We start from the raw sequence: 26,175 nt of genomic DNA, 5'->3' as shown, positions 1-26,175 counted from the left end.
GAGCCCGGGGGGGGGGGCAAGCGAGGCGCAGCTTCCGGTGGTGCCCGTATCCCCCCTCTTTCCCATCCCACTCTGTCCCAGTGTAAAGGAGAGCCACGCTGCCCACAGGCTGGCTATTCATCAGGTAGAGCTGCATGGGCTTGGCATATGGCTAGCCTCTCCTTTTTCGCTGGGATGGGGGGGGGGAAGAGAGGAGCACCCCAGGTGTTATTAGACCCCAGCTCCTACACATGAGAAATCCTGAACCAGAGCTCACCCAAAGTTTGTCCACAACCTGCCTCTGCAATGCTTTACAGTGATTATTGTGCTAGAGATTTCAGAATAAACCATGCATTCACATCTACCTTTGGTTGAACAAGAGCCAGACACAAATTTCGAGGTCAACGCTTCTTTACTGAGCTGTTAAGAAAGCAACAATTCACACAAACATTTTCAAAGAAAACAGAGGTGTATTGGGGTGAGAATCCACTAATGAAGGAGCACCTGGATAGGTCGGTTTCTCCTCGACTCCTCCTCAAAGCAAAATGGTAATACTGAACAGTGATAGGCAGAGAGGTCATACTACAGTTTTGTTTGACAGACCAAGGTTCCTGCCATTAACAGCTCAAGCAAGGAAGTCTTTCAGTTGAAAAGAGCAAAAATATATCCTGAAGACAATCCTTAAAGATCAAAAAGGAAACATTCAACAGCAACAAAACATGAAGATTTTGGCTTATTAAGCACTCCTGGAGAAAAGAATGTGCTTAAAACAAAACCACCAACCAGACATCACATAATCCTTACAGAGACACACAGCAGTACCAGTCGGAGAGTTGGCATCCCTTGTGTGTCACGTGCTGCACTGCTGCAAACACATCCAGCAGATCTACAGAGAAAAGAGGACACTCAAAAGCACCCGCGACCTGCACACGCAGGGAAACACAGCAAGTAAGCGATGCCTGCCTCAGCAACATGAAAGACCTCACTCCCTGATTGCACCATAGCCGAGTACCTTCGTACAAGCCGCATCAGAGACGTATTTAGCAGTGTCCAGTTGTCTCCATCCATCTTGAGCCTGAAAGAGTCTCCGCTTTGCAGGCCTTCATTTACTTGCCAGGGCAGTCTAGTTGGCAAAGAGGTCCACCAGCTGCTTTTTCGGCCACTTGCCGAAGCCTTGCGAGCTCAGCTGGGCATAGGCCTGGCGCTTGGCACTCTGATAGGCCTCGGCCTGAACCTAGCAGCGAGAGAGAAGCAGAAGAGTAAAGGAGGATGCCCGGAGGACCCCCACAGCATCCACCATGGTCTCCACTCCAAGACAGCAGCGGCTCGTCCTAATGAGCGGCCGGGGGGGGCACCAAAGAACCCAGTTTGAGTTGCTCCTCTCTCTCCCTCCTGCCCCACCCGAGAGCCAGGCTGCCTGAAGGTTCACTGCACAGCTCTACCCAACAAATGGCCAGCCTGCAGGCAGTGCCACGCTTGGGTGGGGCGCAGGGGAGAGAGAGAGAGAGGAACAACTCAAGCTGGGTTCTTTGGTGCCCCCAGCTAGTTAGGGCAAGCTAATGCGGCTGCTTGATCAATTCCTGAAGAAAACCTAAGGAAATCAGGGGCACATGCATTCTCTTTCAGAGGACTGGAAGACTCACCTTTGCTTCGTGGCATGTGGGCAGCAACATCAGGTCCTCTCTCATCATCCCCTGAGCCACCTTCCTGAAAGATTTCAGCATGGCAGCCTTGCAGAGACGACTAGGACGGAACTGGTCGGCTGGATTCAAAATGCTGCGGGAGGCAAGAGGGACCTTACACAAATCAACGTCACCCCACGGAATGAAAAAGGGTCCTCCAGCACAACTCAGCCACTGTCTGTCCACATCCTGCGGACTCCATAAATGACTGAAAGCCTTTTAAAAAATGGTTGGTTCTTCCAACATGTCCCCCACCATTACAGTAAGGAATAAGCTGGGCACAACCTTAGAGGATTTTGTTAGTTCGAGCCCCCAGCCTAAAACGTTGCAAGCTTCTCTTTCCCTTTCTACAGCACTTCAGACAAATCCACAAACACCCACACCCACACAGACTTTGGACTAATCTGTCAGACCAAAACAAAAAAACCAAGAAACTTGACCTAGAGTGTTAAATTAATAACTATCTATTAAATTCAAAACAATCTCTCACTACTATAATGAATTGCCAAGCAGCAACTGAAGGAGGAATTCCAAACAGGAATTTAAACAAGGTGCCTCTCCTCCTCCTCCTCCTCCTCCTCCTCCTCCTCCTCCTCCTATCATGACTCCAAAGGGGGTGAATCCAAGCATTTGCAATCCAGCAGATGCAGACAAGCAGTTGCTCAGCAAGACAGGCAAAGACCTTCTGCATCAAATGTGAAGCAGACCTCCTCAGGCAGAATTGGGCTGGTTCTCTCTCTCAGAAGGGTCTCTTCACCCTCACACCCCTCTTCTCAACGGACCCTCCACGGCCACCTTCCTCCGCTGGTCCCCTCCAGTGGGATGCAGGAGGCTTCGTTTCTACTCTATATGCACGTAGCATGATTGTACAAGGAATAAGCCACCTTTCCTTTTGTTTTTTAAAGGATGTTTTCAGCTGTCATGTATACATTTTAAAACTTATGGCAGTCTCTAGATCAGGGACACAGAGATTTATTTACTTACATTTTATATCCCGCTCTTCCTCCAAGGAGCCCAGTACTGAATGGGGATTTGAACTCGGGTCTCCCTGGTCCTAGTCCAGCAGTCTAACCACTGCACCACGCTGGCATAGGTGTGAGATGGGAAGAGACCAACTAGGTGGGACCTCTGGAAGCAGGGGATACCGTCACCCTCCACAGCCGCCTGCCTTTCCCGATGTACACGGACCCCAAACCCCAAACAAAAATTTGGCACCAAAACATCGAGCCAAACATGTCATCAAGTTATGCAGCTCCCAACCATCTCCTGTTCAAGCTGCTAAAGCAGAAGGCTGCCCTGTTTGTGAGTAAGTTTGATTTATAGCACAAGTGATGCTTGCATTAAAAAGCATGGATTTCTCACATGGTAAGCTACCTCTTGCAATGGCAGGAGCTAGCTGTATTTGGTTTATGCACAATGTGGCTTACAGTAAACTGGGGGTTCTCAGCCTTGAGTTCTCAGACGTTGCTGGGACTACAGCTCCCATCATCCCCAGCGACAACAGCCAAGGAGCATTGTGGCTGGGGCTGACAGGAGTTGCAGCCGAGAACCCCGCCGCAAATGGAGGCTGATTACTCAAACGCAAAGGCGTAGTGAAACAACCACCCAGCCGGCATGTCCTCGCCTTCAGTGCCCCCAACTCACTCTTTCGCTGCCTTCCCAGAAGCCCGGTGCACGAGCTCCAACATCTCGTCTCCGCCACACCAGTTGAGGCTGTAGGAGTGACATTCTGACGGCGGCACATCGAGAGGAGCCACGCAAGGACCTGCAAAGAGGTGCACCTGGTGCTGCTGGTAGGGCTCCGTCCAACCCTCCTGCTGCAGGCGCCCGTTGATGACCCGGTGAAGGGTAGTGTGGTCTTGGTAGGGATAAGCTAAAACCAAGCGAGTGAAAAGCTTGTGAGGAAGACACACGGAGCGGGCAGGAGACCCCCAGGGTCTAGAACAGGGGCATTCACCTCAGCTCGCCGAACAGCAGCCCCCACCACATGATGGGAGTCGTTATTTAACAGCAGCTGGAGGGCCAAAACTGCCCTCCAGTAAAAGCAGTGTAAGAGCACAGTGCAGATGTGTTCTCAAACTTGCATCCCCAGAGGTGGTTGGACTACAACCCCCATCATCCAAATGGCCAAAGTGGCCATGGATGATGGGAGTTGTAGTGCAACATCATCTGGGGACCCAAGTGCAAGAACCCTTGGCATAATGCCTCGTCAGCCCCTCCCCTGGAGGACTCTGGAAGCTCCCAATCCTGCCCAGAAGGACAACGGAAGCAAGCACGGAGAGAGAGGAAGGCAAAGCACCAAACAGCTCAACCCCATTCTTATAGAGGGACTCTGTCTTGTCCAGACACCACTCTGCCAATGGCTACTAGCCTCCTGAGCGGGGAGGACTGGCAAGAAGTGGCTTCAAGGGGCATCCCTTCCTTGACACACACTGCAGAGACCACCATGTTTCCTCCGGAACCTGTGTATTTGCATGCCCCACAAGGCAACCCCAGATGCCCGACTTTGTGTCCGAAAGCAAGGAGTGCTTACTGGTCCCCCAACCCTCTCTTTCCCTACAGAACAGGCTTTTGAGCCGGGAGCACCCTTTTCTTCCTCTGGAAGTGGCTGCCCGCCTCGTGCACGGACCCTTTCACAGTGAGCTGTATCACCAGCAGTATCTCACCCAGGACGATGCTGGTGATGTACACAGGGCCGATGATGTGGCTGAGAAGGGCCCCCTGGACGCCCACAGCCCTCCAGAGGGTCAGTTTGTCGCTGCCAGAGAGGCTATAGCTGTAGGCAGCCAGTGTGCTCGGGCGACAGAACGAGATGGGCCCGAGGGCACCTTTCACGCCGACGTGGAGCCCAAATGATGTACTCAGCTGCGACGGCACAGAGCTGCAGGCAGGCAAAAGCAAAAAGGGCCGTTATACTGGAGGAGAGAAGAGAGAGGAAGGTCATTGGCACAACTGAGAACGCTGGCGGCCGGCGGGGGGAGGCTCCTCCCTGCACATGGTCAAGACAAATTTGAAGGAGCTGCCAGAGGGAGTGGCAGAGCAGGAAGCCAGAAGAGGAAGTTCTCCAGTGTTCACACTTCTGGTCTCCCATTCATATGCAACCAGGGTGGACCCTGCTTAGCTAAGGGGACAAGTCATGCTGGCTACCACAAGACCAGCTCTCCTCTCCTATCTCGTGGAGAACACCAACAATAAATTAAAAAAAGGAAAAATCTATCTATCTAACTAACTTTTAAATGGGCCTTTCCCCCTTGGTGGTTTAAAGTATCTTGCTTTAAATCAACCCACCCTGCCACTTCTGAGTTCCATCTTCTGCACCCCTAAAAAGGCCTTCCAGAGCGACTGGAAGAAGTGCCAAGATGAATCAAGGAGACTGTGTCTGGAATGCTGGCTTGCCATTTGGTCCTACATCAGAAGTGATGCTGAAGAGGCCAGGGAGCAGAACAGCCCACGTTTTGCAGGCAGCGGACCCTGTTTGGCCTAGCATCTCCAGGTAAGACGGGCCAGAACCTGCTTGAGGCCCCAGGAATGATGCTGCCAGCCAGGGTAAACACCATGCTAAACAGAAACAATGAACTATCTCAGTCCAAGGCAGCTTCATGTATTTGAAGAATGAATCAACAGGTTTTGCAGATTTGTGTGTTTCAAAAACCTCTTTGATCATGCATGACAGCAGGACAAAATAAATGAGCCTTCACCCCATGAGAAGAGCAAAGTTGCTCTATTGTGTTTTTAATGCCTCTCGTAAAGGGTTAGGAGTCACACCATGATCCTCACCACAATATCAGACCAGTCCCTCCCATCTCTTTCTCGGTCACACACATCCCAACCACAAATCCTCTTCTGACCCATATGCAACACTCACTGGAAGCTCTCCGAAGCTCCCTTAGGCCTGCAGCTCAGGTACAGATGCAGAAACAGCATCGGCTTCAGAGTCAGGTGCACCCCATCCTTTGCTGGGCAGAAAATGCACTTCTCAAGGGCTGTGGGGTCTTGGCTGGAGAACAGGAGGAGCTGCTTGTACAAGTACCTGAAAAGGATTGATGGAATGTGAACCACAAGCCGCCCCCAACATAAATATCCAGATAACCTCTGAATGAATCCAGTCGCTTTTCAAAGTCTCATGACTAAACTTTCCCCAAGAACTCCTTGTGCCAGTGAGGACCCACACCCACCTAGCCTCCTGGCAGGTCGTGGTTCCAGGGCTGGATTAAGGCCCTATTTTTTTTTAATGCACATAAATCTTAAATCATAAATTATTTACTTGCATAGTAGAGTAATTCAACTTTTTCATTTGCTGTATTTTGGAGTATGGGAGACCAAGCCACAAACTCACACTTACTACAACAGTGATCAATCAAAATTCTCAAAGTGGTTGAACATAGAAAAACAAAGAGTGGATAGATGATTCTCTGTCTCCAAAGGGCTTACACTCTAAAAAGAAAATGTGCTAGGCACCAGCAACAACCACTGGATACATGCTGTGCGAGGCCTTCTCTTAAAAGGCACATTTAGCAGGAAAGGGATATTTATTGGAAGCCTGGCATGCGGGACCCGTAGTAAATGCTACATTTGCTACTACGTTAATCCGCCATAGCTTGGTTCCCGGTCCCATTTCCGGTAACAGAGCTCACTCCTCCCTAGCATACGTGTGTGTTTGAAAATATTTCTATTCCATCCTTATCTGGAAATTCAGGGCAGCTAATACCAATCAGTCAATCAAAGTAGTAGACAGCAAAATAGGTAGATTAAACCCATTGATTTAGGAGCACACACACAGAAAAGCCAACTGGATTCCACAACCAAGGAACAGAAATCTCTAAACATTTCCAGGCAGGACTGAGCCTGAAACTATTCTCCCAAACCTCGAGTTTTCTGCCCCCAGGAAGAAAGCTCTTCCTTAGTCAGCCCAGTAAAACCAGCACCTTACCTTAGCAGCGCTCTGCGGGCCACCACGAGACCATGCATATCGTGGATTCTCTGGCCACTGAACTCCATCCAGCCCTCATAACAAGCATCTCCCGTTCCAAGGGCAACCAGCTCGTAGGTCTCCTTGCAAGGGCTGGGACTGTCAACCACCTCTGAAGGTACAGGAAAGGAAGCATGACAACATTAGCTGAGATTCAGCAAACTGGCTGGCTCCGAAGGGAGTGGAAGGACCCAGGTCGGCAACATTCATGCAGGAGCAGCCACAAACCGAGTACCCAGGCAAGATCAGCCGTCACGCTGAGAAGGACACAAGCCAAGCCAGGATTCTGGCCAGGACATCTTTAGCTGCAACTTGTAGAGAGTTCCACAAGATGGATTTTCCATCCCCCGCAGCTCCAATTCTACCTTTCATTTACTTCCTCTTATCATGGGCCCTCCCGGAGCAGACTAAAAGGCCATCTAGTCCAACCCACAAGCAAGGAATAAAGGCAATAGCCTTGTCCCACTCTTTCCCAGCAATCAGAAGTAGGCTGCCATTGAACACAGACCTAGAGCTATGACTACTAGCCAGTGATACATGCATTTGTCTAAGCGCTTAAGCTCCCATCACTTTCTAAAGAGCAACCAGATGGGATCAACCCTTTTTTCCAAAAAAGAAAGCCAGCTGACGCCTCCCCTCTCTCCAAAGTATTTCTCAGAGCAAGATTTGCCACCTTACCATCGGCAGTTTTTAATGGGAAATTTCTGAAAATTCCCTTGGCCAGTAGGATCTGCCCTTGTGGTTCGAGCGAGGTTGAATCTGTCCACCTTGTATTGCCATATTGTTCCTTTTATAATGACAGCCGGCATAGTCTTATTACTCCCTTGCTATTACATTACCCCAGCCAAATTGATGAATTTTATGTCACACTTCTCCTTGCAGACAAGAAATCTTCTATCACAGGTTGCTAAATTTTGTGCAGCTGCTGTTAAGATCCGCCAACAATTAACTTCTACCCTTTAGATCTGACCAGAAAATGTTTTCTTTGACAGTGTATTGTGTAACAGATTTCTTGTCTGAATGCTGTATAATTTGTTGTGTTTATGTCTGATCTATGAGCGTAATAAAGCTATTCGTTCGTTCATTCACCTCTCTCCAAGATGAATGCTGCCACGCTGCTCATACAGCCTTGATAGGGCAGGTCTCCAAGAAGCAGGTCACACATGTCTCTGGTAATAGCAGCACAACGCTCCTCATGAGAAATCTCGTATTCTGAGAGAGAGAAGAAGGGCAGACAGTTCTCCTTGGGATAGCTCCCTGGGATATGTAGATATGCTGTTCCACCACGTCCCACCACAATCTGAAGCGCAGTTGGTGGGTGTGCAGGGCAGGGCCTTCTCTGCTGTGGTACCAAACTTGGAATTCCCTCCTAGCTCCTTCCCTCCTAGTCTTTCAGAGGTTAGTGAAGACCACCGTATTTAGGCTGGCGTTCTTATTCATTGATTTTGTGTCCCCTGAACTCAATCAACAGCTCTTTTGAGGTTGCCGATTTGCTACCGGCAAGGTTACTCTTGGTGTTGTGTTTTCATAGCATTCTACTCTTGTTCTATGACATATTAGGAGTTACAGTATGCCATTCTGGGGGCTTTGCTTAAAAGCAGCCTAGTCACTTTAAATAGAAACAAAACCGCTTTTGACATCTCTGGGTGGCTGCTTATTCTGCAGAGCAGCAAGATCCAGCGTCAGTCCCAGGACCGGTTTTTAAAATGCCAGAGAGAGAAGGAAGTGCAAAGAAGGAGCACGCAGGCTAGCAGACGACATTCCCCCATCAGCAGGCTGGGAGCAGACAATCGCCTGAGAGCGCTGAAGCGGCTGCGGAAGAGGCAGCGTGTCGCTTTGCGTTGTGAACTGACTGCAAAGGACTTGCAGTCCTTCGCAAATTGAAAGGACTGTACACACAGTCCTTTCAACTTGCCATCATCTCCTCTGCTGTTTCTGACAGACTGTAAAAGCCTGCATATTGGGATGAGCATGTGCATGCCACAGGCAATTCTCTCTCTTTCATATCGCCTTGAACACTCTGGGGCTAGTCCAGAGGCAATGCCACACCATAGTTTTGGCATTATCCAGACAAGCTGATGGCATTTGTATTCCGCCTGTCTTCCCGGATGAAACCGAAGGGGTCACCCATCCAGGCACTGATGGATCCTAGACCTGCTTAGCTTCAGCAAAGCGACTGTACCTTCATATCAGGGCGCTGGGAAATTGTGGAGGCACACTCCCTCCAACCCTCACACGCTCAGTTACTTGTTTCTGCTTTCACAGAAAGCACCATTTTCTATTATGCCCAAATCAGCAAACCACGTTTTGTGCAATTCCTCCAAACCAAGATTGCACACTGGGATTATATTGTTCTTTGCAACCTTGGCTTGGAGGAATTGCACCACCACAGTTTGCTGGCTGGAGTGTAGCAGCAAAGGGCATTTTCCACGAAAGCCAGTGCTTAACACAGAATGCACAAAGCTTCTTAGCAGTTGCGGAGGTAAGTCTGAGAAACATGGATAGCCCGACAAAAGCCCAGTGGAGAAAAAGAGGGCTTAAGCAGGAATTCCAGTGCTCAGATAAAGGGGCCCCAGTGCCCTTAAGAGTAAATTTATTTATTTATTTATTCGATTTTTATACCGCACTTCCGAACTCGTAATTGACTCCATCCCTGCCCCCTCCACATAACCATTATAGCCACCCAGTTCCATCCCAGTCTCCCCAACTCCCCCCCACCCCCGCAAATGTCAGCTTCAGTAAAAAACCTGCTATTAGAAGACAAATAGGTTACATGAAATAAGGAGCTGGGTTTTCCTGACACATTGCGGAGGGGATACAGATTCCAAAGCACTTAAATTATTTTCACTTTTCAACAGACCACCAAGTGCAGGGAAGTAAAAAGGCTACAAGCACTTTTTCCACTGGTTTCTTAAAAGCAGGAAAGCTTTAAAAAGACAGAGAACTCCAAGAGCTTCTTGGTATGAAGGACGCGTGAACGTTGTGAATATAGGGTAAAAAGTAAAGAAATTTTTCAGAGTGTCATCTTTACCGGCAGGCGTGGAATTTTCAAAAATAGCTCCAAAAGTTGGCGTGGCTAGAAGACACAAAAGAAATACCCCCAACACTGGCATGAAGAGAGGTGTGATAAACACTCTAAATCTGCTTACAGTACATCAAGCCATTCCCACAAGGAACCCACCCACAGAGCTCAGGTTTTGAGGGGGAGAGCTTGGAGAGACAGGACTCAGCTCCACAATCTTCTCCTAGTGCCAAGTGCGGCTTGGGGACATATAAAGCAACATGTGTGCCTCTGAGCACATGCCAAGTGCCTTCTGCCCAGCACGGAGTAACCGCAGATACACACGCCCATGCATTTAGAACCGAGGGGCACAAGTGCACCCTACAACTCCCCAGCAAGAGACACTGGAGGTATGGAGTCCATTCCTAGCTCTGATATGGAACTAAGGGGTCCAACTCAGCTAATTAGGACCCAGTGCTCAGAGCTCAGGGTTCCCGGCTCCTCTTCCCAACTCCATGGGAAGAGAGCAAGGCCTATTGGGTGAAAAGAGAGTAGGGAAGCCCAAGGATGCCCAAGAGTCCCAAGAAGACTCACTCTTATATCGGTGCTCTGCTTGCTTCTCACAAGGGCTGTCGATCGGCTGATCCCATCCATCTAGAAGCGATCTCTTAAAAGAGGCAGGGGACAGAGGTGGTGGTGCTGCTGGAGCAAAGAGATTGGCCCAGAAGCCGGAGAGGGTACACAGGCAGAGAACATGAGCCGGGGGTGCAAACGGAGCAAGGCACCCCCACCCCCCAACCTCAAGACTGCCCTCTCCCACATAAACCTGCCGATTTGTTAAAGCAGGAGTTCCCCACCTAGGGTAGTTGTTGGACTACAACTCCTATCACCCTTTGGCCATTGCAGCTGGGGGTGATGGGGGGCGGGGGGTAGGTGGGGACCCTTGTTCTAAAACAACTGCCAGAACCCAGAGACACTGGATTCAAGCTCTCAAGGAGAAAACTCTCTGCTCCATCAGCATTGCACCCCTGGGCCTTAACACATCTCCAGACCTGGCCCAGTTTGCACCTGCTCAAACCCACCCTTTTCCTGTGAGCCATCGGCAGCACTGGAGGGGCCAGCGCAAGAAAGGGGGTCCCCTTCCAAGGGCAGCAGCACCTCTTCCTTCCAAGGGGACTGGAGCCAAGGTGAGAGCTTAGGCTTCTGGCAGCCCTCCCGCAAGGCGGTCTCTTCCTCGTCTGACATCTTCCTGGGAAGAAGGCAGGAGGGTAGGCGGGTCAGCCCACCAAGGAGAAGGGCTGTTTGCAATTACTCATTTTTTTAAAACTGGAATTTTGAAATTCCACATTTTAAAAAAGGATATAAAAATCAACCACAGGACGCGCATCATTAATCAAGAAACAAGGTTCATAAATCACAAACATCGTTTTTCTGAAATGATTTGTAAAGAGGACCCATTCTTTCCAGAAACCTGGACCTTATACCCTTTTGGAGTATTTTTTTAACACCCCGGCTCCATGGACACAAAATCGCGGCCTCTCCCAAGCAGTGGTGAGCTCCAGAATTCCTCTCCACAAAGGGCCACACCACGGAGGATGCCGGTCCGTATCTTTAGCCCTCAATCATCAGATCAATCATTCAAACACAACCTAATGCCCAAGAAGAGCAGAGGATCTTTCTCCAATTCAAATTTACTGGGATTAAAGTTGGCCATCGGTAGGCATTCTGGGGAAAAACGAAAAACGCTTGCAGTCGAAATCCTGCGCAAGTTTCGAACTGTCCTCTTGCTTCCCTTCTGTGAGCACATCAAGACGAAACTCTAGGAGAGATTTAATTCCTTGGACTTTCCTAGAGGTGCAGCAATGCAAAACGGGGCTTTGCCTGCTAGTTCACTAACTATATATATATGTGTGTAATCTTCCTGGCTTCCTAAGAGAAGTCACCTGGCAGGGTCTCTGTGTGTGTGTGTGTGTGTGTGTGTGGTGTGGGTGTGTGGTGTGAACAACCTTGCTGAAATTGCCCAATTTGACACGCCTTGGTTTTTACAAAACAACACCCGTTGAGAGACTGGACCATGCCTGCGGAAACACATAACAGCTTGGGTTAGGGGAGCAACAAACAAATTAGTAGGTCCCAGACACAGCAGTGGGGGAAAGTGGGTGGGTGGGTGGTTGCCTGCTGGGTCTGGGGGCGCCATTCCCACCCACCCCCCCAGGCTCTCAGGAGGTCCCTCAGCAGAGCACACCCCCAGCCTCATAGGGTGCCCACCCAGGAGGCCACCCCCTGGAATTCCTTCCCCACCCTTCGAGGCTGGACGCCCACCCACCTCTCCTCCGCCGCCGCCGCCGCCGGCAAGAGCTCCCTCCCACGCCCTTCTTCTCCCCCCCCTCCCCCCGCCACGCGTTGGAAAAGCCCCGAAGAGACGGGCCAGTGGAGCGTACCAAGGCCAGGGAGGGGGGAGGCAGGGAAGGAAGGAAGGAAAGCGCCGCGTGGGCTGCAGCCTAGCCCAGCTCGGCCCGGGCAGCAATGCCCCACTGCACGGCAGCGGGGAGGAACCCGCAACCTGGACTCCTGGAGGAGGAGGAGGAGGGCTGGCTGCAAGGGGCCCGTCCTCTGCTGCTGCTCCCCACGTGCTGCCCAGAGCAGCCGCGCCACAGCCAATAAGGGGAGAAGGCCCTATAATTGGGGCCAGGGGGCTGTCCCGCTGGGGGGCCCCGGCCTGGGGGGCAATCAATGGGCCCCAGCTGCCAGCCAGGCCCCCACAAAGCAAGCCCCCCCTCCCCGGCCCTGATCTGTATTGCAGACGCGTGCAGGAGTCCCTGGAGAGGAGGGCCCCGCCCCCTGGCCCCCAGCTCGCCCAGGCTCTGGGCAGCCCTGATTTGGGAGGCCCCCCCCTCTCCCTCCCCTCCCCAGATCAAGCCACACGCGGTGGAGCTGGAGGCGGTGGAAGTTCCTAAGCCGGGGAGTGGGAGCAGCGCGGCAGTCAGGAATTGGGGGAGGGTCCCTCCCCGGAGGTGCAGCTGCAGCGGTGTGCAGAGGTGCACCTAGGTCATTTTGGAGCCTGGACCTCAATGCCTTTGGAGGGACCCCCTCCCCTGCAAATTAAGCATCATCATGCTCCACTGGGCGAACACACCACCCGGGACAGACTAAAGAGGATTTGGGGGGGGCCAGGGGCTGGGGGGGGCCTGGACTTGGGCCCCGAAGTCCAGAGGTAGGAGAGCCTCTGGGTGCAGGAGGAGCAGTCCTGTGCGTTGGGCCTCCGAAGAAGAAATCCCCCCCCCCAGTTAATAACTTCAGAACAGCTCTGCAGCTGCTGCAGCTGCAGGATCAGGCCCAAAGAAGCCCATATGGGCCAGCATCCTGTTTCCCACAGTGGCCCTCCAGATGCCTCCGGAGAGCCCATGGGCAAGAAGTGGACAAGGACGTGCCCTCTCTCCTGCTGTTGCTCCCCTGCAACTGGTATTCCCCTAAGAGGATGGAGGCCCTCTGGGAAGAGCATCTAGGAGGCTCCAAGTTCCCTCCCTGGCAGCATCTCCAAGACAGGGCTGAGAGAGATCCCTCCTGCCTGCAGCCTTGGAGAGGCCGCTGCCAGTCTGTATAGTGTAGACAATACTGAGCCAGATGGACCAAGGGGCTGACTCAGTATATGGCAGCAGCTTCCTATGTTCCTATGGTGTTTAGCATTCACCTTGCCTCTGAGGCTGGAGGTGGCCTCTGTGTCTATATATCTCACCGCTAAACTCAAAGGCTGACTACTACCCTAGCTAACTCTAGAACTTAACTTGGGAAAGGGGTTTAGTGAGCCATATACAGAGAGCCACCCTAGCCAGTCAGTGCTGGTGTCAGAGAAAAGGTAAGAACGCGAGGCTTTTAAATACTGACACCATGTAAGAAGCATCCGAAAAACGGGTGAAAATGGACAAAGCAATCTTCCTGCTCAAATTCCCGGACATTTTGTACCCAGGACAACACTTCTCCTCCATTCTGGAGAAGACGTCCAATTCCTGGACTGTCCAGGTCAGTCCTGGGCATGTGGCAACCCTAACTTGAAGTGACCACGTCAACTTGCCAACCTGTAAGGCCAGTCTCGGAAATTCCGCTGAAACAACACATGAAAAAAAAAGTTGCCAGTTTTTAATAGTTTTATTCCGGCTCCTCACAGAGCTCCTCCAGCTTCCGGACGGCTCTTCTTCTGGACTTGGATCAAGGACAGGGATTGCGTGGGTTCTCTGGACTGGGAGGAAAATAGAAAACCCCACTCTGGGGCTTGCAGGGCTTATAAGGAGAGATGTTGTAGGGTCCCGTGAAGCAGCCCGACGAGAAATTGCTGTACAGTGAAACCTTTATCTGCACCAGGATTTGGCGTCCCTGCAGCAAGGAGAAGGCAGCTTGAGAACTGGGCCGAGAGATAGGAGCCGAGAGGGGAGCTATTTTGAGAGAGAAGGGCTCATAGCTCACCTGGACATCAGTCACACACTGCAGCTCAAACTGGTCTCCCAGGATGGGGTGTAAAGTGGCCACAAAAGTGTTGAGCTGAGGGGGAAATGAGGACGACAGGAAAGTACAGAATTCAGAGATGCACCAAGGTTGAAAATGCCCAAGGATGACCTTCAAAACATATTAAGAGGGGCTTGGATAACTTCATGGAGGAGAGATCTAACTTTCTATCAATGGCTACTAGTCGAAGGGCCACCTCCAGCCTCAAAGGCAGGATGCCTCTGAGTACCAGTTGCAGGGGAGTAATGGCAGGAGAGAGGGCACGCCCTCAACTCCTGTCTGTGGCTTCCAGCAGCATCTGGTGGGCCACTGTGGGAAACAGGATGCTGAACTAGATGGGCCTTGGGCCCGATCCAGCAGGGCTGTTATCCCATTTGCAGCTAAAACAGGTGATTAGCAAACCCCAGCAGAAAAAGCTCTATTGGTGGATTAGATGCATGGACATCCAGGGAACTGTGTTAGGATTCCCCTGACACAGGAGTTTGCAGCCTTGGGTTCCCAGATGCTGGACTACAACTCCCATCATTCTTTGGTATTGTGGCGGGGGGTGACAGGAGTTGTACTCCAGCAACATCTGGGGACTCCATCTCTAGAACCCCTACCCTAACAGGGTTTGGAGGGAAGGGGGAGATAGTAACCCAGTTCAATGTTCAAATCTAGGTTTGATGCAGGTTACCAACGTTAGTGTGATTGTGTGAACACACACCAAACTGGGAATCCTAGATTCATCTAGGGCTGTAAAGCCACCTTGTCATGGATTCACACAATCACGGCAATGCCACTAACCCATATTAAACCTAGATTCTAATGATTGTGTGAACCAGGCCGATATATACCCTGATAGCTGACATATGCACACTAGGGTGGCCAAATGTGTATAACGGCAGCTGGGCTCCTTCCACAGACCTGTGGGGATGTATTTATTACTTTTATACTTTTACTTTGTAAAGTATAAGAAGGTAGGTCTTCCTGCCCCAGGGAGCATACAAGTAAATATTTGATAGAAGGCAGGCAACTTGGAGTGGGGAGAAAAATGGAGGTGGAATCAGCAGCTAAACGTGTGAATGTTTCCATTGTCTCATGCATGCCTACCTGGTAGCTGTGCTTGCAGGTTGGGGCAATAGAAGCTCTTTGAAATGCCCTGCAGCATAAAAGAGAGATTAACTTAATAATAATAAAGGACTAGTAATAAAAGAAAGATTTAACTGTGTGACTAGAGGAGAGGCAGAGAGATGTGGAGTTTAAGGTGAAACTGGCCTCAGGCTTGGAAACTGTGAGATGAGATGACCACAGCTACAGAGTATATCGATGGCAGAGATTGGAATGCGAACCCAGGTCTTCCAGACCCAAGTGCACCCTGCACTCTAGGACTTCCGTTCCTGGTTTTGCCAAAAACAGACCCCCACCCCCGCAAACAGACAAGTCTCCCTTCATTAATCCTAGAATACCAGTTTAATTGTGCATGAAGCAGCATGCATATCAGAGGGATAGACATCTGTATTCCAGTCTAGACATGGAGGGTGCATTCTTCCACTCAAGGTACCTGAGGTCAGCGGCGGGATCCAGAGTGCAAAAGCTGAAGTCTGAAGTGCAGAAGGCCCTGCTCGGCTGACCAATCAAAGATGAAAGGCCCAGTTCTCACTATTTATACCACACCTGGTCAATCCAGAGGCATCCTACTGCCTGCCAGTTACAAGCCCTGATGTTACAAACTCCTGTTTCCTTCTGTACCTAAAGAGGGCTCTGTCCCAGGCTTGGGTACACTTAAGGGCTCTTCTCACAAGCAGAATTTGGGTAGGATAAGCACCCTACCCTAGTGCAGGAGCTGTGGGTGCTCCCAGTTTCTGATTTTCAGTGAGTGGAAAACCAGGTCAGATGCAGGATCTTGCTCGTGTGTTACGCCTCCACTGGGCTGGTCAGGCACATCCTAGCCAGCTTTGGCCCCCAGCTTCAGAATGAGGTTGGAGGAAAAACCCTCCTAACCAGCTAGGCTTGGCACACAAGCAGGATCCCTGCCTCCAGCCTTGCCCTACAGCTCCTGAACGCGGATAGGTGCCTCCTATCCTGGCAAGCATCATCACAACCAACCTTTATTCTCACTAGCCTTAATCCCAACTTCAAACCACAGGATTCCTGGATCAAAGTCCTGGAGTCCAGCAAAGGTTTAGACCAGAGTTTGCCAGCCTTGGGTCCCCAGACATTGTTGGACTATCCCTTTTGTGACTAGTTGAGTCCAACAACATCGGTGGAACCCAAGTTTGTAATCCTTGGTTGGGACGTAATATTCTTCAGGATACTTGTAATGTTTGCAGATTTGTTCATTGTGGTCTGAATTCTGGCCAGGCCGTCTTGGGCGCTTTCCAGATTACCCACTACAAGAGAGGTCAAATGCTTCAGCTTGGCAGATCGCATTCAAAACGTAAATAAAGGGTGAAGCTCTTTGTTGCGCAAAGCCACCAGCAGGGGGAGCAGTCTTTTCTAGCTTGCGCAAAAACTCCTACAACGGGAAAAGACAGCTCTTTTTTTTGCGACGCACATGCAATGTTGTAGGACTAAAACGCAAGGATTAAATCCAAAAGAAGGCACCAGAAATGTGACCAGCACCTTGCTGACAGTGCATGGACTGCGATGTCGAAACACAGGCAGCATGGAAGCACACTTGGAGGACACGTCGTGACCCTGTTGTCGTGGGTCATCTGGAAAGCGCCTTGGCTCATGATAATGCTGTCACAATCCCTGTGCCCACCGTGTGCCTTGACTCACCTGTCAACATTATACTTGGTGCGCAGGAAAAGAGCCGCTTTGAAGTATTTATTGGGAGAATTCAGCATTTCAACACAGCCAGCGCAGGTCCCATGCTTCTGCCATTCTTTCGCCCTGGGGGAGGAAAGAAGAAGCAGACACCACCCTTTTCAGCCTCACAGCACCTCTCCACCCCTAGAGGTTTTCAGACAGAGGCTGGACGGGCATCCCTCGCGGATGCTGTAGCGGTTTCCTGCACTGAGCCACAGGGGTGGACTAGAAGACCTTTGAGGTCCCTTCTCCCTCTACAGTTCTGATTCTAGGCTGAAGCATGAGGGCTTCATGCAGCACTGGCCCTGCTTCTTCCTGCCAAATTGTGGCAGCCACGTAATCCTGAGTGAGGGAATAACGGAGCCAAGATTTCCCGTGGCAATCCACGCTAGAGCCGACTGCCATGGATTGTGCATCATGGGAGAGGGGAGGTGGGAACCCCAGAAGCATCTCCGTTGCCCAGAGAGCAGACGCCTCCATCCCTGCACCCTGATTGCCTGGCCAAAGACGAGCAGGACGACACACTGGGAGGGAATATTCACTGGGCTCTTGTGCAGCATCCAAGAGAACAGCATTGGCCTGAGCATTCTCCTGGGAGCCGACTGGGGAAATATACCTGCATCCTTTTGACTTCTGAAGGGTGTCTCCATTTTTAATTCTGGAGGAGAGGGGTGTGTGTGTGTGTGTGTGTGTGTGTGTGTAAACCTGGGGGATTCTCTTAATTTTTCACCTGACACTTGCTCTCTGTCTATGTTGGGGTGATTTGTGTGATCAAGAAGTTTTGTGAAACCATGGGGCTTGTTTTGTTGTTGTTTGTACAAATGCATTGCTACTCAGGCTTCTAGGATGACCCCGCCCACTGATAACCTCAGCCCCAAGACACACACACACCGGACTTGTGTCCCATATTCATGCAATGGAATGTTGGCAACCTGTGTGGTCCCGACGCCTTGCACAACCTGGCCAGCCCTTCGCCTGGCCGCAAATGGCTCCACAAGCGCCCCTCTCCTCTCTTCCTATTTCTTTCCTAGCTCTCTCCCTTTGCCTCCCCTGTCGAGGTTTACCAGAAGTAGAAGTTGGTCATGTTGATGAAGGTGGGCCAATGGAGGCTCAGCTCAGTCTCCAGGTCCTGCAAGAAGGACAAACAGGCGGCTTTGAGGACAGCGTGTGAAGAGGCAGAGAGGGACCCTGGGACTGGCAAACCCAGGAAGCTGCCGGAGTCGAGCAAAAATAACCCCATGGCTTGTGGGAGGAGAGCTGGTCTTCTGGTGGCAAGCATAGAATGCTGCCTGTGCTACAGAGACCCTGCCCTGGTTTGCATCTGAATGGGAGGATACATGTGAGCACTTTAAAATATTCCCCTTAGAACTCCCGGGAGTTGTCATTCAACAACTTCTGGAGGGCCACATTTGCCTGCCCTGCCCTGCCTTAATTGATAGGAACATAAGAAACTATATACCATATACCATTGGTCTATCTAACTCAGTATTGTCTTCACAGACTGGCAGCGGCTTCTCCAAGGTTGCCGGCAGGAATCTCTCTCAGCCCTATCTTGGAGATGCCGCCAGGGAGGGAACTTGGAACCTAGATGCTCTTCCCAGAGTGGCTCCATCCCCTACTAAGGGGAATATCTTACAGTGCTGACACTCCTAGTCTCCCTTTCATATGCAACCAGGGTGGCCCCTGCTTAGCTAAGGGGACAAGTCATGCTTGCTACCACAAAACCAGCTCTCCTCTTAGACCAGCTCTTCTCTGGGGAGAGGGGGCTGCTCTGGGAAGACCTGCCTGCTTTCCTTTAGAAGGTCCCAAGTTCCCTCCTTGGAAGCATCTCCAAGGTAGGGCTGAGAGAGACTCCTGCCTGCAACCTTGAAAAAGCCGCTTCCAGTCTGGGTAGACAATACCGAGCTAGATAGACCAATGGTCTGACTCAGTATATGGCAGCTTCCTATGTTCCTTCTTACCAGAGCCCAGAAAATAGGGTAGGAATACTTACGGCATATGCAACTGCCTGTTCTGTACAGCACCAACCAAGCACAATACTCTCAATCAACTAGTGGGCAATGCTTGCCCACTTCTGCCCCGATGTTGCCTTCTGATCCAGGTGTTAAAAAGGCCACCCTCCCCTAGAAAAACACAGTGCAGCCAGCCCCACCATGTCTTATCCGTACGCACAGCAGCAGCACATGGCTTGTTTGATTTATTTTTATGTATTTAAAATATTTATACCCCACCCCTCCAGTACACTACTGCTCACGACATTAATAAAAAAGAGACAATATGAAGTAAACCACAACACTACTAATAACAATCAAGTTAAAAGACCAAGCTAAAAACTACATTGTCGCCTGTCAAGCCCCGGCTGGTTAGGAAGAGCTCGCCCTACCCAGACTGTGTCCCCAGCTTCTCAATGAAGGGGGGGGCACATCGTCCTACTCAGCTGGGACTTGGCAGGCAGGCTTTTATCTCACGCATTATCAAAAATCGGGAGCGCACCCAGCTGCCGCATGAAGGTGGGAGGTTTCTCTGACCCTAATGTGGATCGTGTCCAAGTGCCTTGGGATTCCGTGCTGTAGTGCGAGGGGCGGAATCCAGAAGCATCCCATTTCCTAGAAAGCGCAAGCCCCTGACTGACTGGGCAAGGGGGAGATTGAGATGCCAGAAGGCAATATTAATATATTTTATTTGTTTTGATACATGACAGACAGTACAAAATGCGACAGACAATGCAGACATACCACGAAACCAAACTGGAGGCGGAAAACATCAGCAATACAAGAGGAAAGGCCGATTAGAGTATCCATTAAAAAAAGCTCAGTGTCCTGGGGATTCTGCACTCTGCAACCCATCCCCACCACTAAGAAGGCCCCGTCCCCAGGATAACTGGGCTATCCTGCAGTTGCAAACATGCCCCAGTCTAAATGGGTGTGGGGAAGCAGCAAGCCCAAGGCACAGCTGCACAAATCTAGAAAGGGAACCCAACCCTTCCAGCTCTGGGTCTCTGAGACAGTGCAAGAAGAGACGGTGACTTGACTTACCGCCAGGTCAGAGGGGAAGAGACTCCAGTAGTGGCAGCAGTCCATGAGTTTGCTGGGCCTGTGAATTTAAGGGGCAAAGGAGGCAGGTGAAAGAGGCATCACATAGACAATGTGCTCCAGGCAGGCTCCAAGTGGCATGAAAAACCCTTTCACAGAACTGCATTGCTCAGAACTTCCTGGGTTGGGAGCCAGGATAGTTGGAAGAGGATTGGAACCACTTCACGTTTGTGGTGTGGACAAGCCCCATCCCGGTCCAAAGAGGGCTCTCTCACCATAAGCCATGGATGGTCCAGTTGCTTGCGTTTTTCGGCATCACACACTCGAACCTTTTTCCTAGAGCCTCCAGGCAAAATGCAGAAGCAGAACATGGAATTCAGAGTTGGCTTCGTGACCACATACCCCTGATCCTGAAGAGTGCTAGCCTCACTGTACAGCGCCTCACCTCTGCTAAGGTCAGATCCCGCCCCCAAGACATCCCTTCTGTCATTTGCCAATCCTTTGTGTCACTCCCCTTCTTGTCTGACCCATGGGCATGCCCACATGGCACATTTAAACCGATTTGCAATTGGCTGGGGTCCTCAGTCAGAGTCCCTTATACTCACCACACAGAACGAACCTGGCCACATCTGGACAAACACAATGCACTTCCAAGGGCAAGACCTAAAAGACAGGGATTGGGAGTCACGGAATTCATTCAGCCTGTTTTATTTTGATTGTTACTTTTATCTTTACTTGCTGACTGCTGCTGGTCACTGATGGTAATTAAAAATTCATTCAGGTGTGTCTTGTGATTTTTTATTTTTTTTTTAAGGCAGCCAGAGATGGAGAAGCTCTTATACTGACAGGGAGCACATTCTAAAGCGCTGGGGCAGCCGCAGAGAAGGCCTGATCCTGTGTCACCACAAACGTGTCAGTGGCAAATGAGCCGGTGACAGAGGCAGGTAATAAAACATCAGCGCAAACAGGGGTCTCATATACAACAATTAGTCAATTGCTTCCATCTCTGTTTACAAGCTGTGGCACAGAATCTTGCTACCCTGCCTGTCGTGGTTATATACTGGTCTGCCAGAAGGAAGGAGCCATAGTGTGCTTCCGATCGACCTGGCATATTTTAAAAAAGTGGTTCAGACCTCTGCCTGTGATTTCAGTCAACGTCTGGGTTCATGACAAAGAAGGCACTCTCTTAAATAAAGCCGTTAAGGGCTTTATAGGTCTCTTGACCCCATGGGAGGGACTCCACCTACCAAGCGTGTTCCATCTCCACCTGGGTCCACAGCTTCTCAGCTCTGACCAGCAACGTGAAAGCCCCCATGCCCAAGAAAACGAGGGCAGCCAACTTCACCATCATCATACCTGCCAGAGAAGCAAATAAACGGGCATTTATTTCAGGCATTCGTGATCATCAGAAACGTGTACATAGTGCTTTTCAAACAAAGCTCTCAAAAGTAATGTACATAAGCAAGAGGTTTGAGGAAGTGGCTCCCTGTCGCAAAAAGAGCTCACCATCTAAATACGAAACAAAACAGCCACACGAAGATGACACCACCCTGGCAACAGCCGCCAGAGAGTTGCTGGGCTGGGCTGAAGAAGAGGGGCAGCAGCGTTGAGACAGAAGGCCCTGCACATGCTGGGACGCGCACACACACACACACACACACAGAGCACCCAAGCCAAGTGCAAGGCTCCCTTCTCAAAGGGGCATCTACTTTTCCTGCCTCTCCAGGACTGCAGACTAAAGGGGGCAGGGGGGTCACCGTCAGGCACCCATTTTTGGCTAGGGTACCTACGGGCTGTGTAACCCTCCTGGCCTTATACTCACCCACCCAGCAGCTGCAGTGCCTATATCTTGTCTGCTTAGTGGAGGAGTTACGGACTGGAACAAAAAGCAGCAGCAGCAGCCGCCACCGCCCCGGTTTCACTTCTCCCCATGATGAGAGAAAGCCCCTCGTGCATCTCCTAGTAACCAGGCGGAACGGAAAGGAGGCAGACGTCTCTTGTAGAGATCCACAGCTGGGCTGGCCACCCCTGGACCAAACCTGCCCCTCAGTGGGGAAATGCTGCCTCATACACACAAGTTGCCAGCCAAAGGCACAAAGGCAAGAGGAGGGGAGTGTCTAGAGAGGGGGCTTGTCGGGCACCTGCTTCAAGAAAGGGCTCTTGCAGCCCAGGGATGGCCAACAGCCAGCCAGCCTTCCTGTTTCCCAGACAGAGGTCCAGGCAGGCCTGAGAGCCACCAGTCCCACCATCTAGCACAGGGAGGGCTGAAAGGAGGCTCTCTGGCTGTCGTCGGACTACAATTCCCATCATCCCCAGCTGGAGACATCTTTGTAAGGACTGGCAAGAGGGAGTACTTTTCCACACAGCGCATTATTAATCTATGGAATTCTTTGCCAGGGGATGTGGTGATGGCCACCAACTTGGATGGCTTTAAAAGGGGTTAAGACAAATGCATGGTGGACAGGTCTAGCAGTGGCTACTAGGCTGGTGGCTGTTTGGCCACCTCCAGCCTCAGAGGCACGATGCCTCTCAATCCCAGGTGCAGGGGAGCAACAGCAGGAGAGAGGGCATGCACAGACCTTTACTGTCGATGGCACACATGTGCTGAGGAATAGCATGCCATAAGAAACACCAAATCCAAAAGAGAGCTGTGATATTATCAATGTGCTCAGGTGGTAAGAGCGTCAGCCTCAGTGAGGAGAACTGGATTCAAATTCCGCATGAAACTCAATGGGCATATTGGGGCTAATCACTCTCTTTAAACCTCATCTGTTTCACAGGTTGTTGTGAGGCCAAAAGTGAGAGGGGATCATTTATGCTGCCTGCGTCACCTGGGAGGAAGTGCAGGATAAAAAAGGTTAAAAAATCAATCCTGCATTTCTTACAGTTTGAAAATATCTTCATTAGGACCATCAGAAGCCAGATCAAAGTGCTCCAAAGATCACGTCCAGGTCATGAGCCACCCTTTTCGGACAAGTCACTCTGGACTCCTACGTTATGCAGGAATGTAGAACAATATTTCTCTGTATCTTCAAACTTTCATGTGCTGTCTCTTTATGAGCTAGGCCCAGAAGGCCTCAGAATGAGAAAGGCCACAGGAGAAGTGGGACACAGTTTCAGTTTTGCAGCAAAATGCTGAGAGTGGTTGGACTTGCACAAGTTCCTCAGGGGCGTTCCTCAGTGGCCTTAGGGCCTAAACAGTCCTAGGATCAGACAGACTAGAAACTAGAGACAGTGTACAAAGAAGTTACACCACATGGGTTTCCTCCACCACCAGTCGGCTTTATGCTTTTCTGGTGAATTGTTAGCCATACATAGTTGAGTTACTAGCAGAAGCCTGCTGCGTGCTGCCAGTCTCATGTCTCTGATAACAACACTTTCCGGACAGGGGAGAATAAAGCTGGGCAGGGAGCTCTGTGTATTCCCATTTGCACACACGCACCGTTGCACGCAGATGCCCACAAATGTGAAACTGCCGCTTATGCGCCAGGGAGCAGCCAAGCCTGGAATATGCCTCCCTTTCCAGGCTCGTCAAACAGCCGTCCCTTCGCTCGATGTGTCTCAGTCCGAGTTTTGAACTCTTCTGCTGCCCTTACTCCTGGCAGCTGCGCATGGAAAGGAAAGCCCAGCCCAGCCCAGCCTCCCCCCCGCCACCCCACTGGTGCCCTTGTAAGGCTGTGCCGGAGGTCGACGGTGACAGCGGAAAGAGAGTGAAGGAGAAAGACAGGAAGAAGAAGGAGAAGAGGGCGCAACGCAGGGCGAAGAGAATGAAAGCCCTTCTGGTAAAGAAACACCCCCCCCCGCCACACTGCGCATTCTCAGGCATGCTCCCCAGCAGGAAAGCACGCCTTCCTGTCAGGACATTTGTCGGGGAGGCGGTGGCTCAGTCCCTCGCTTGTTTCTGACTGCCAGCAACTGCGCAAACAAGAGGCCTAAGCAAGCGTCTGCTGGCCGGCCGATACTAACCAAGAGCAAAATCCCAGAGGGAGAGCTATGCCCGTCCCTTGTAGCTTAAAAACTAACACATTGATCGTGAAATAAATTGTGGGGCCAGGTCTGCTTTGTCAGGGGACGGAAAACAGGCGTGAGCGCTAACCTGCCACCCCGCCGCCTTTAGATTGTCAACAACATGCCCTTCTCTTGGAAGGGCTGGGTCAAATACTCAAACATAAGGGGGGCATGTAAAGAAAGGACTTGACTCATCTTTATCGGGGTGGGGGTGGGGGGGAGGTCCATGCACCGTTTGCTGGCTCAGTTTCCTGCAAAGAAGGAAGCTCTGCAGAGTTATGCTATCTTTATTTTGTAAACGTTCAATTTATTTGCCTTTTTACGCTTTGGGAAGGATCAAAGACCAGCTGTTCCCTACCTCCCAGCATAGGAACATAGGAGCATAGGAAGCTGCCATATACTGAGTCAGACCACGGGTCTGTCTAGCTCAGTATTGTCTTCACAGACTGGCAGCGGCATCTCCAAGGTGGCAGGCAGGAATCTCTCTCAGCCCTCTCTTGGAGATGCTGCCAGATGCTGCATGTGTGAACTGCTAACAAGGCAGGGAACACTTGTTGCTAGTGGTTAGGTCCAAGGATATTCTGTATGCACCACTGCCTGGTTCCCTCACTGAGGACGTGGTTAGAGTACTTATTGGCAATATAGAAGTGAGGTTCTGAGGGAATCTGAGTTACGGCTAGGCTGTGGGGGCGCAGGTGGGGGCTTTTGCCTGTCACCAAATCCAGGTTTCACTTGTGCTTATAGAACTCTCACATCCAAACCCAGAGCAGGTGTGTGCCACTTGTCAAAAGAACAGCCTCTGGAGAAAGCAGAAGTTGCACCAGTGATGCTCATTCAACAGATTTTTAAATCCAACTTGTGTACTGAACTGGCAACTCGTGATAGTTTTTAGAAAGCTTTTGAGCTTGCATTACCTTTCACAAATCTTTATTCTGCTCCCCTTTACGACGACTCTGCAAAGTGGGCCGCCATTATTTATTTCATGGGAGATGAACTGAGGACGGGTGATTTTCCCATATTCTGTAACCCCATAAGGTAAAGGTAAAGTGTGCCGTCAAGTCAATTTCAACTCCTGGTGCCCACAGAGCCCTGTGGTTGTCTTTGGTAGCATATAGGAGGGGTTTTCCATGGCCTCCTCCCGCGCAGTATGAGATGATGCCTTTCAGCATCTTCCTATATCATTGCTGCTGCCCGACAGAGTACCAGCGGGGATTCAATCCAGCAACCTTCTGCTTGTTAGTCAAGCATTTCCCCGCTGCACCACTTAAGGTGGTACTTTATCCGTCCCGTAATCACTTGCACAGAGGATTCTGATTTGGAAAAGGGCACTTTAGCCAGTTCTCTATGCTCTAGAGGCCAGAAGGATTTACAAGCCTCACTGCATCATTCCTCACTGCCTCTTTCAAGCCCCAACAAGGGAAACAAGCAATAACCTTTGCTGGATCTTCCCACAGTAATTTAACACCAATGAACATGGTTGTCCATGGTTCAAAATATTCTCAGCAGGCTGCACAGGGCAAACTGGACCACTAGAGACAATGCAATCTGCTCCCCGCTCTGAGATTTCACTTCTAGACATCCAGGGAATGGAGCTGAAACCTGAAGCATCATGTCCACACTAGCAACTCCCACGAAACACGTTAGCAAGCCATTCTCCCCAGGCAAGAAGAGGCCAGGGTCACATTCAAGAAAACAGGGAGAATCAACACCTGTGGCACAGCTTAAAAAGGAACTTCATAGCCCAGTTCTCCTTTGTCACTTTCTTCATCTCTTCTTCTTTTGCTCCTTCTCTTAGGCTTCACGCTTGGGGTCCCTCCGGGTTTTCTCTACCTCCAGCCGGCAGCTGAAAAACAAAGTCCCGGAATACCAGAAGATTTTCCAGGTGAGAACTTGGGCTGCATCCAGACAGCAGCTGCTCTCCCAGTTGCAGTAGTGCTGAACCTGAGGTGGCTGAAGGGAGAAAAGGATAAGGAACACAAGGCGGGCGGGTGGGCCGACAGAATGTTTGCAGAAAGGGCGCCTAAAGGGGTTGGGGAATAGTTATAGAACAGGCAGAACATAAATATGAATAAAATATGTTTAAAGTTACTCAGTCATATTAAATATCAAGCATATATACATTTATACAGTTTAAAAAATAAGGGCTCGGGGCATGTCAGGCTTCCCAGTGCTTTTGCACTCATTGGCTCTAGCATTAGAAGTAAGTTTCTT

At 50.7% G+C, this 26,175-nt stretch overlaps 3 protein-coding genes across 13 annotated transcripts in view; 1 reads left to right on the top strand and 2 right to left on the bottom strand.

The window, feature by feature from the left end:
• Window positions 1-372: 372 nt before the first annotated feature.
• Window positions 373-12,440, bottom strand: ADAD2 (adenosine deaminase domain containing 2). Of its 11 annotated transcripts, none has more exons than XM_053266664.1 (11): window positions 11,958-12,440; window positions 10,714-10,880; window positions 10,226-10,333; window positions 9,662-9,706; window positions 7,720-7,842; window positions 6,592-6,742; window positions 5,527-5,691; window positions 4,328-4,542; window positions 3,306-3,534; window positions 1,623-1,755; window positions 373-1,213 (listed from the first exon to the last, which is right to left on the bottom strand). In XM_053266664.1, the coding sequence occupies exons 2-11, from the start codon at window positions 10,874-10,876 to the stop codon at window positions 1,103-1,105; spliced, it is 1,443 nt and encodes a 480-aa protein (XP_053122639.1). In that variant the 5' UTR covers window positions 10,877-10,880; window positions 11,958-12,440; the 3' UTR covers window positions 373-1,102. The 11 variants fall into 11 exon arrangements, with proteins under 11 accessions (XP_053122639.1, XP_053122648.1, XP_053122650.1 ...); XM_053266673.1 differs by having other exon boundaries at window positions 10,714-10,876; XM_053266675.1 differs by lacking the exon at window positions 10,714-10,880 and adding an exon at window positions 11,638-11,709 and having other exon boundaries at window positions 12,073-12,440.
• A 1,322-nt stretch (window positions 12,441-13,762) lies between these two features.
• LOC128333151 (ribonuclease T2-like) lies at window positions 13,763-24,073 on the bottom strand. Its single transcript, XM_053268288.1, has 10 exons — window positions 24,053-24,073; window positions 21,204-21,312; window positions 20,562-20,619; window positions 20,232-20,299; window positions 19,960-20,017; window positions 17,989-18,053; window positions 16,895-17,008; window positions 15,224-15,272; window positions 14,093-14,167; window positions 13,763-14,002 (listed from the first exon to the last, which is right to left on the bottom strand). Exons 2-10 carry the CDS (start codon window positions 21,308-21,310, stop codon window positions 13,838-13,840), a joined length of 759 nt encoding a protein of 252 aa, XP_053124263.1. The 5' UTR covers window positions 21,311-21,312; window positions 24,053-24,073; the 3' UTR covers window positions 13,763-13,837.
• Window positions 23,496-26,175, top strand: part of LOC128333154 (cytochrome c oxidase subunit 7A2, mitochondrial) — a 5,428-nt gene continuing 2,748 nt past the window's right edge. Inside the window, exons 1-2 of the mRNA XM_053268295.1 lie at window positions 23,496-23,738; window positions 25,760-25,846. Of these exons, the coding sequence (XP_053124270.1) occupies window positions 23,511-23,738; window positions 25,760-25,846 (315 nt within the window). The 5' untranslated portion in view covers window positions 23,496-23,510. The remainder of the gene's footprint in view (window positions 23,739-25,759; window positions 25,847-26,175) is intronic.

The sequence above is a fragment of the Hemicordylus capensis genome, chromosome 7 (assembly GCF_027244095.1).
Source record: "Hemicordylus capensis ecotype Gifberg chromosome 7, rHemCap1.1.pri, whole genome shotgun sequence".
NCBI lineage: Eukaryota > Metazoa > Chordata > Lepidosauria > Squamata > Cordylidae > Hemicordylus > Hemicordylus capensis.
The sequence above is the reverse complement of the archived record's forward strand: the minus strand, read 5'-3'. Positions and strand labels throughout refer to the sequence as shown.

Coding starts and splice junctions, on each gene's coding strand:
- ADAD2 (XM_053266664.1), bottom strand. CDS start 10,876: ATGTCAGACGAGGAAGAGACCGCCTTGCGGGAGGGCTGCCAGAAGCCT. Junction 10,334..10,713: donor CGATGGCTCACAGGAAAAGG/GTGGGTTTGAGC, acceptor TCTTTGCTCCAG/CAGCACCACCACCTCTGTCC. Junction 1,214..1,622: donor CCACATGCCACGAAGCAAAG/GTGAGTCTTCCA, acceptor TCTCGCTGCTAG/GTTCAGGCCGAGGCCTATCA.
- LOC128333151 (XM_053268288.1), bottom strand. CDS start 21,310: ATGATGATGGTGAAGTTGGCTGCCCTCGTTTTCTTGGGCATGGGGGCT. Junction 14,168..15,223: donor CCTGCAAGCACAGCTACCAG/GTAGGCATGCAT, acceptor TTTCCCCCTCAG/CTCAACACTTTTGTGGCCAC. Junction 14,003..14,092: donor AGTGTGTGACTGATGTCCAG/GTGAGCTATGAG, acceptor TCCTTGCTGCAG/GGACGCCAAATCCTGGTGCA.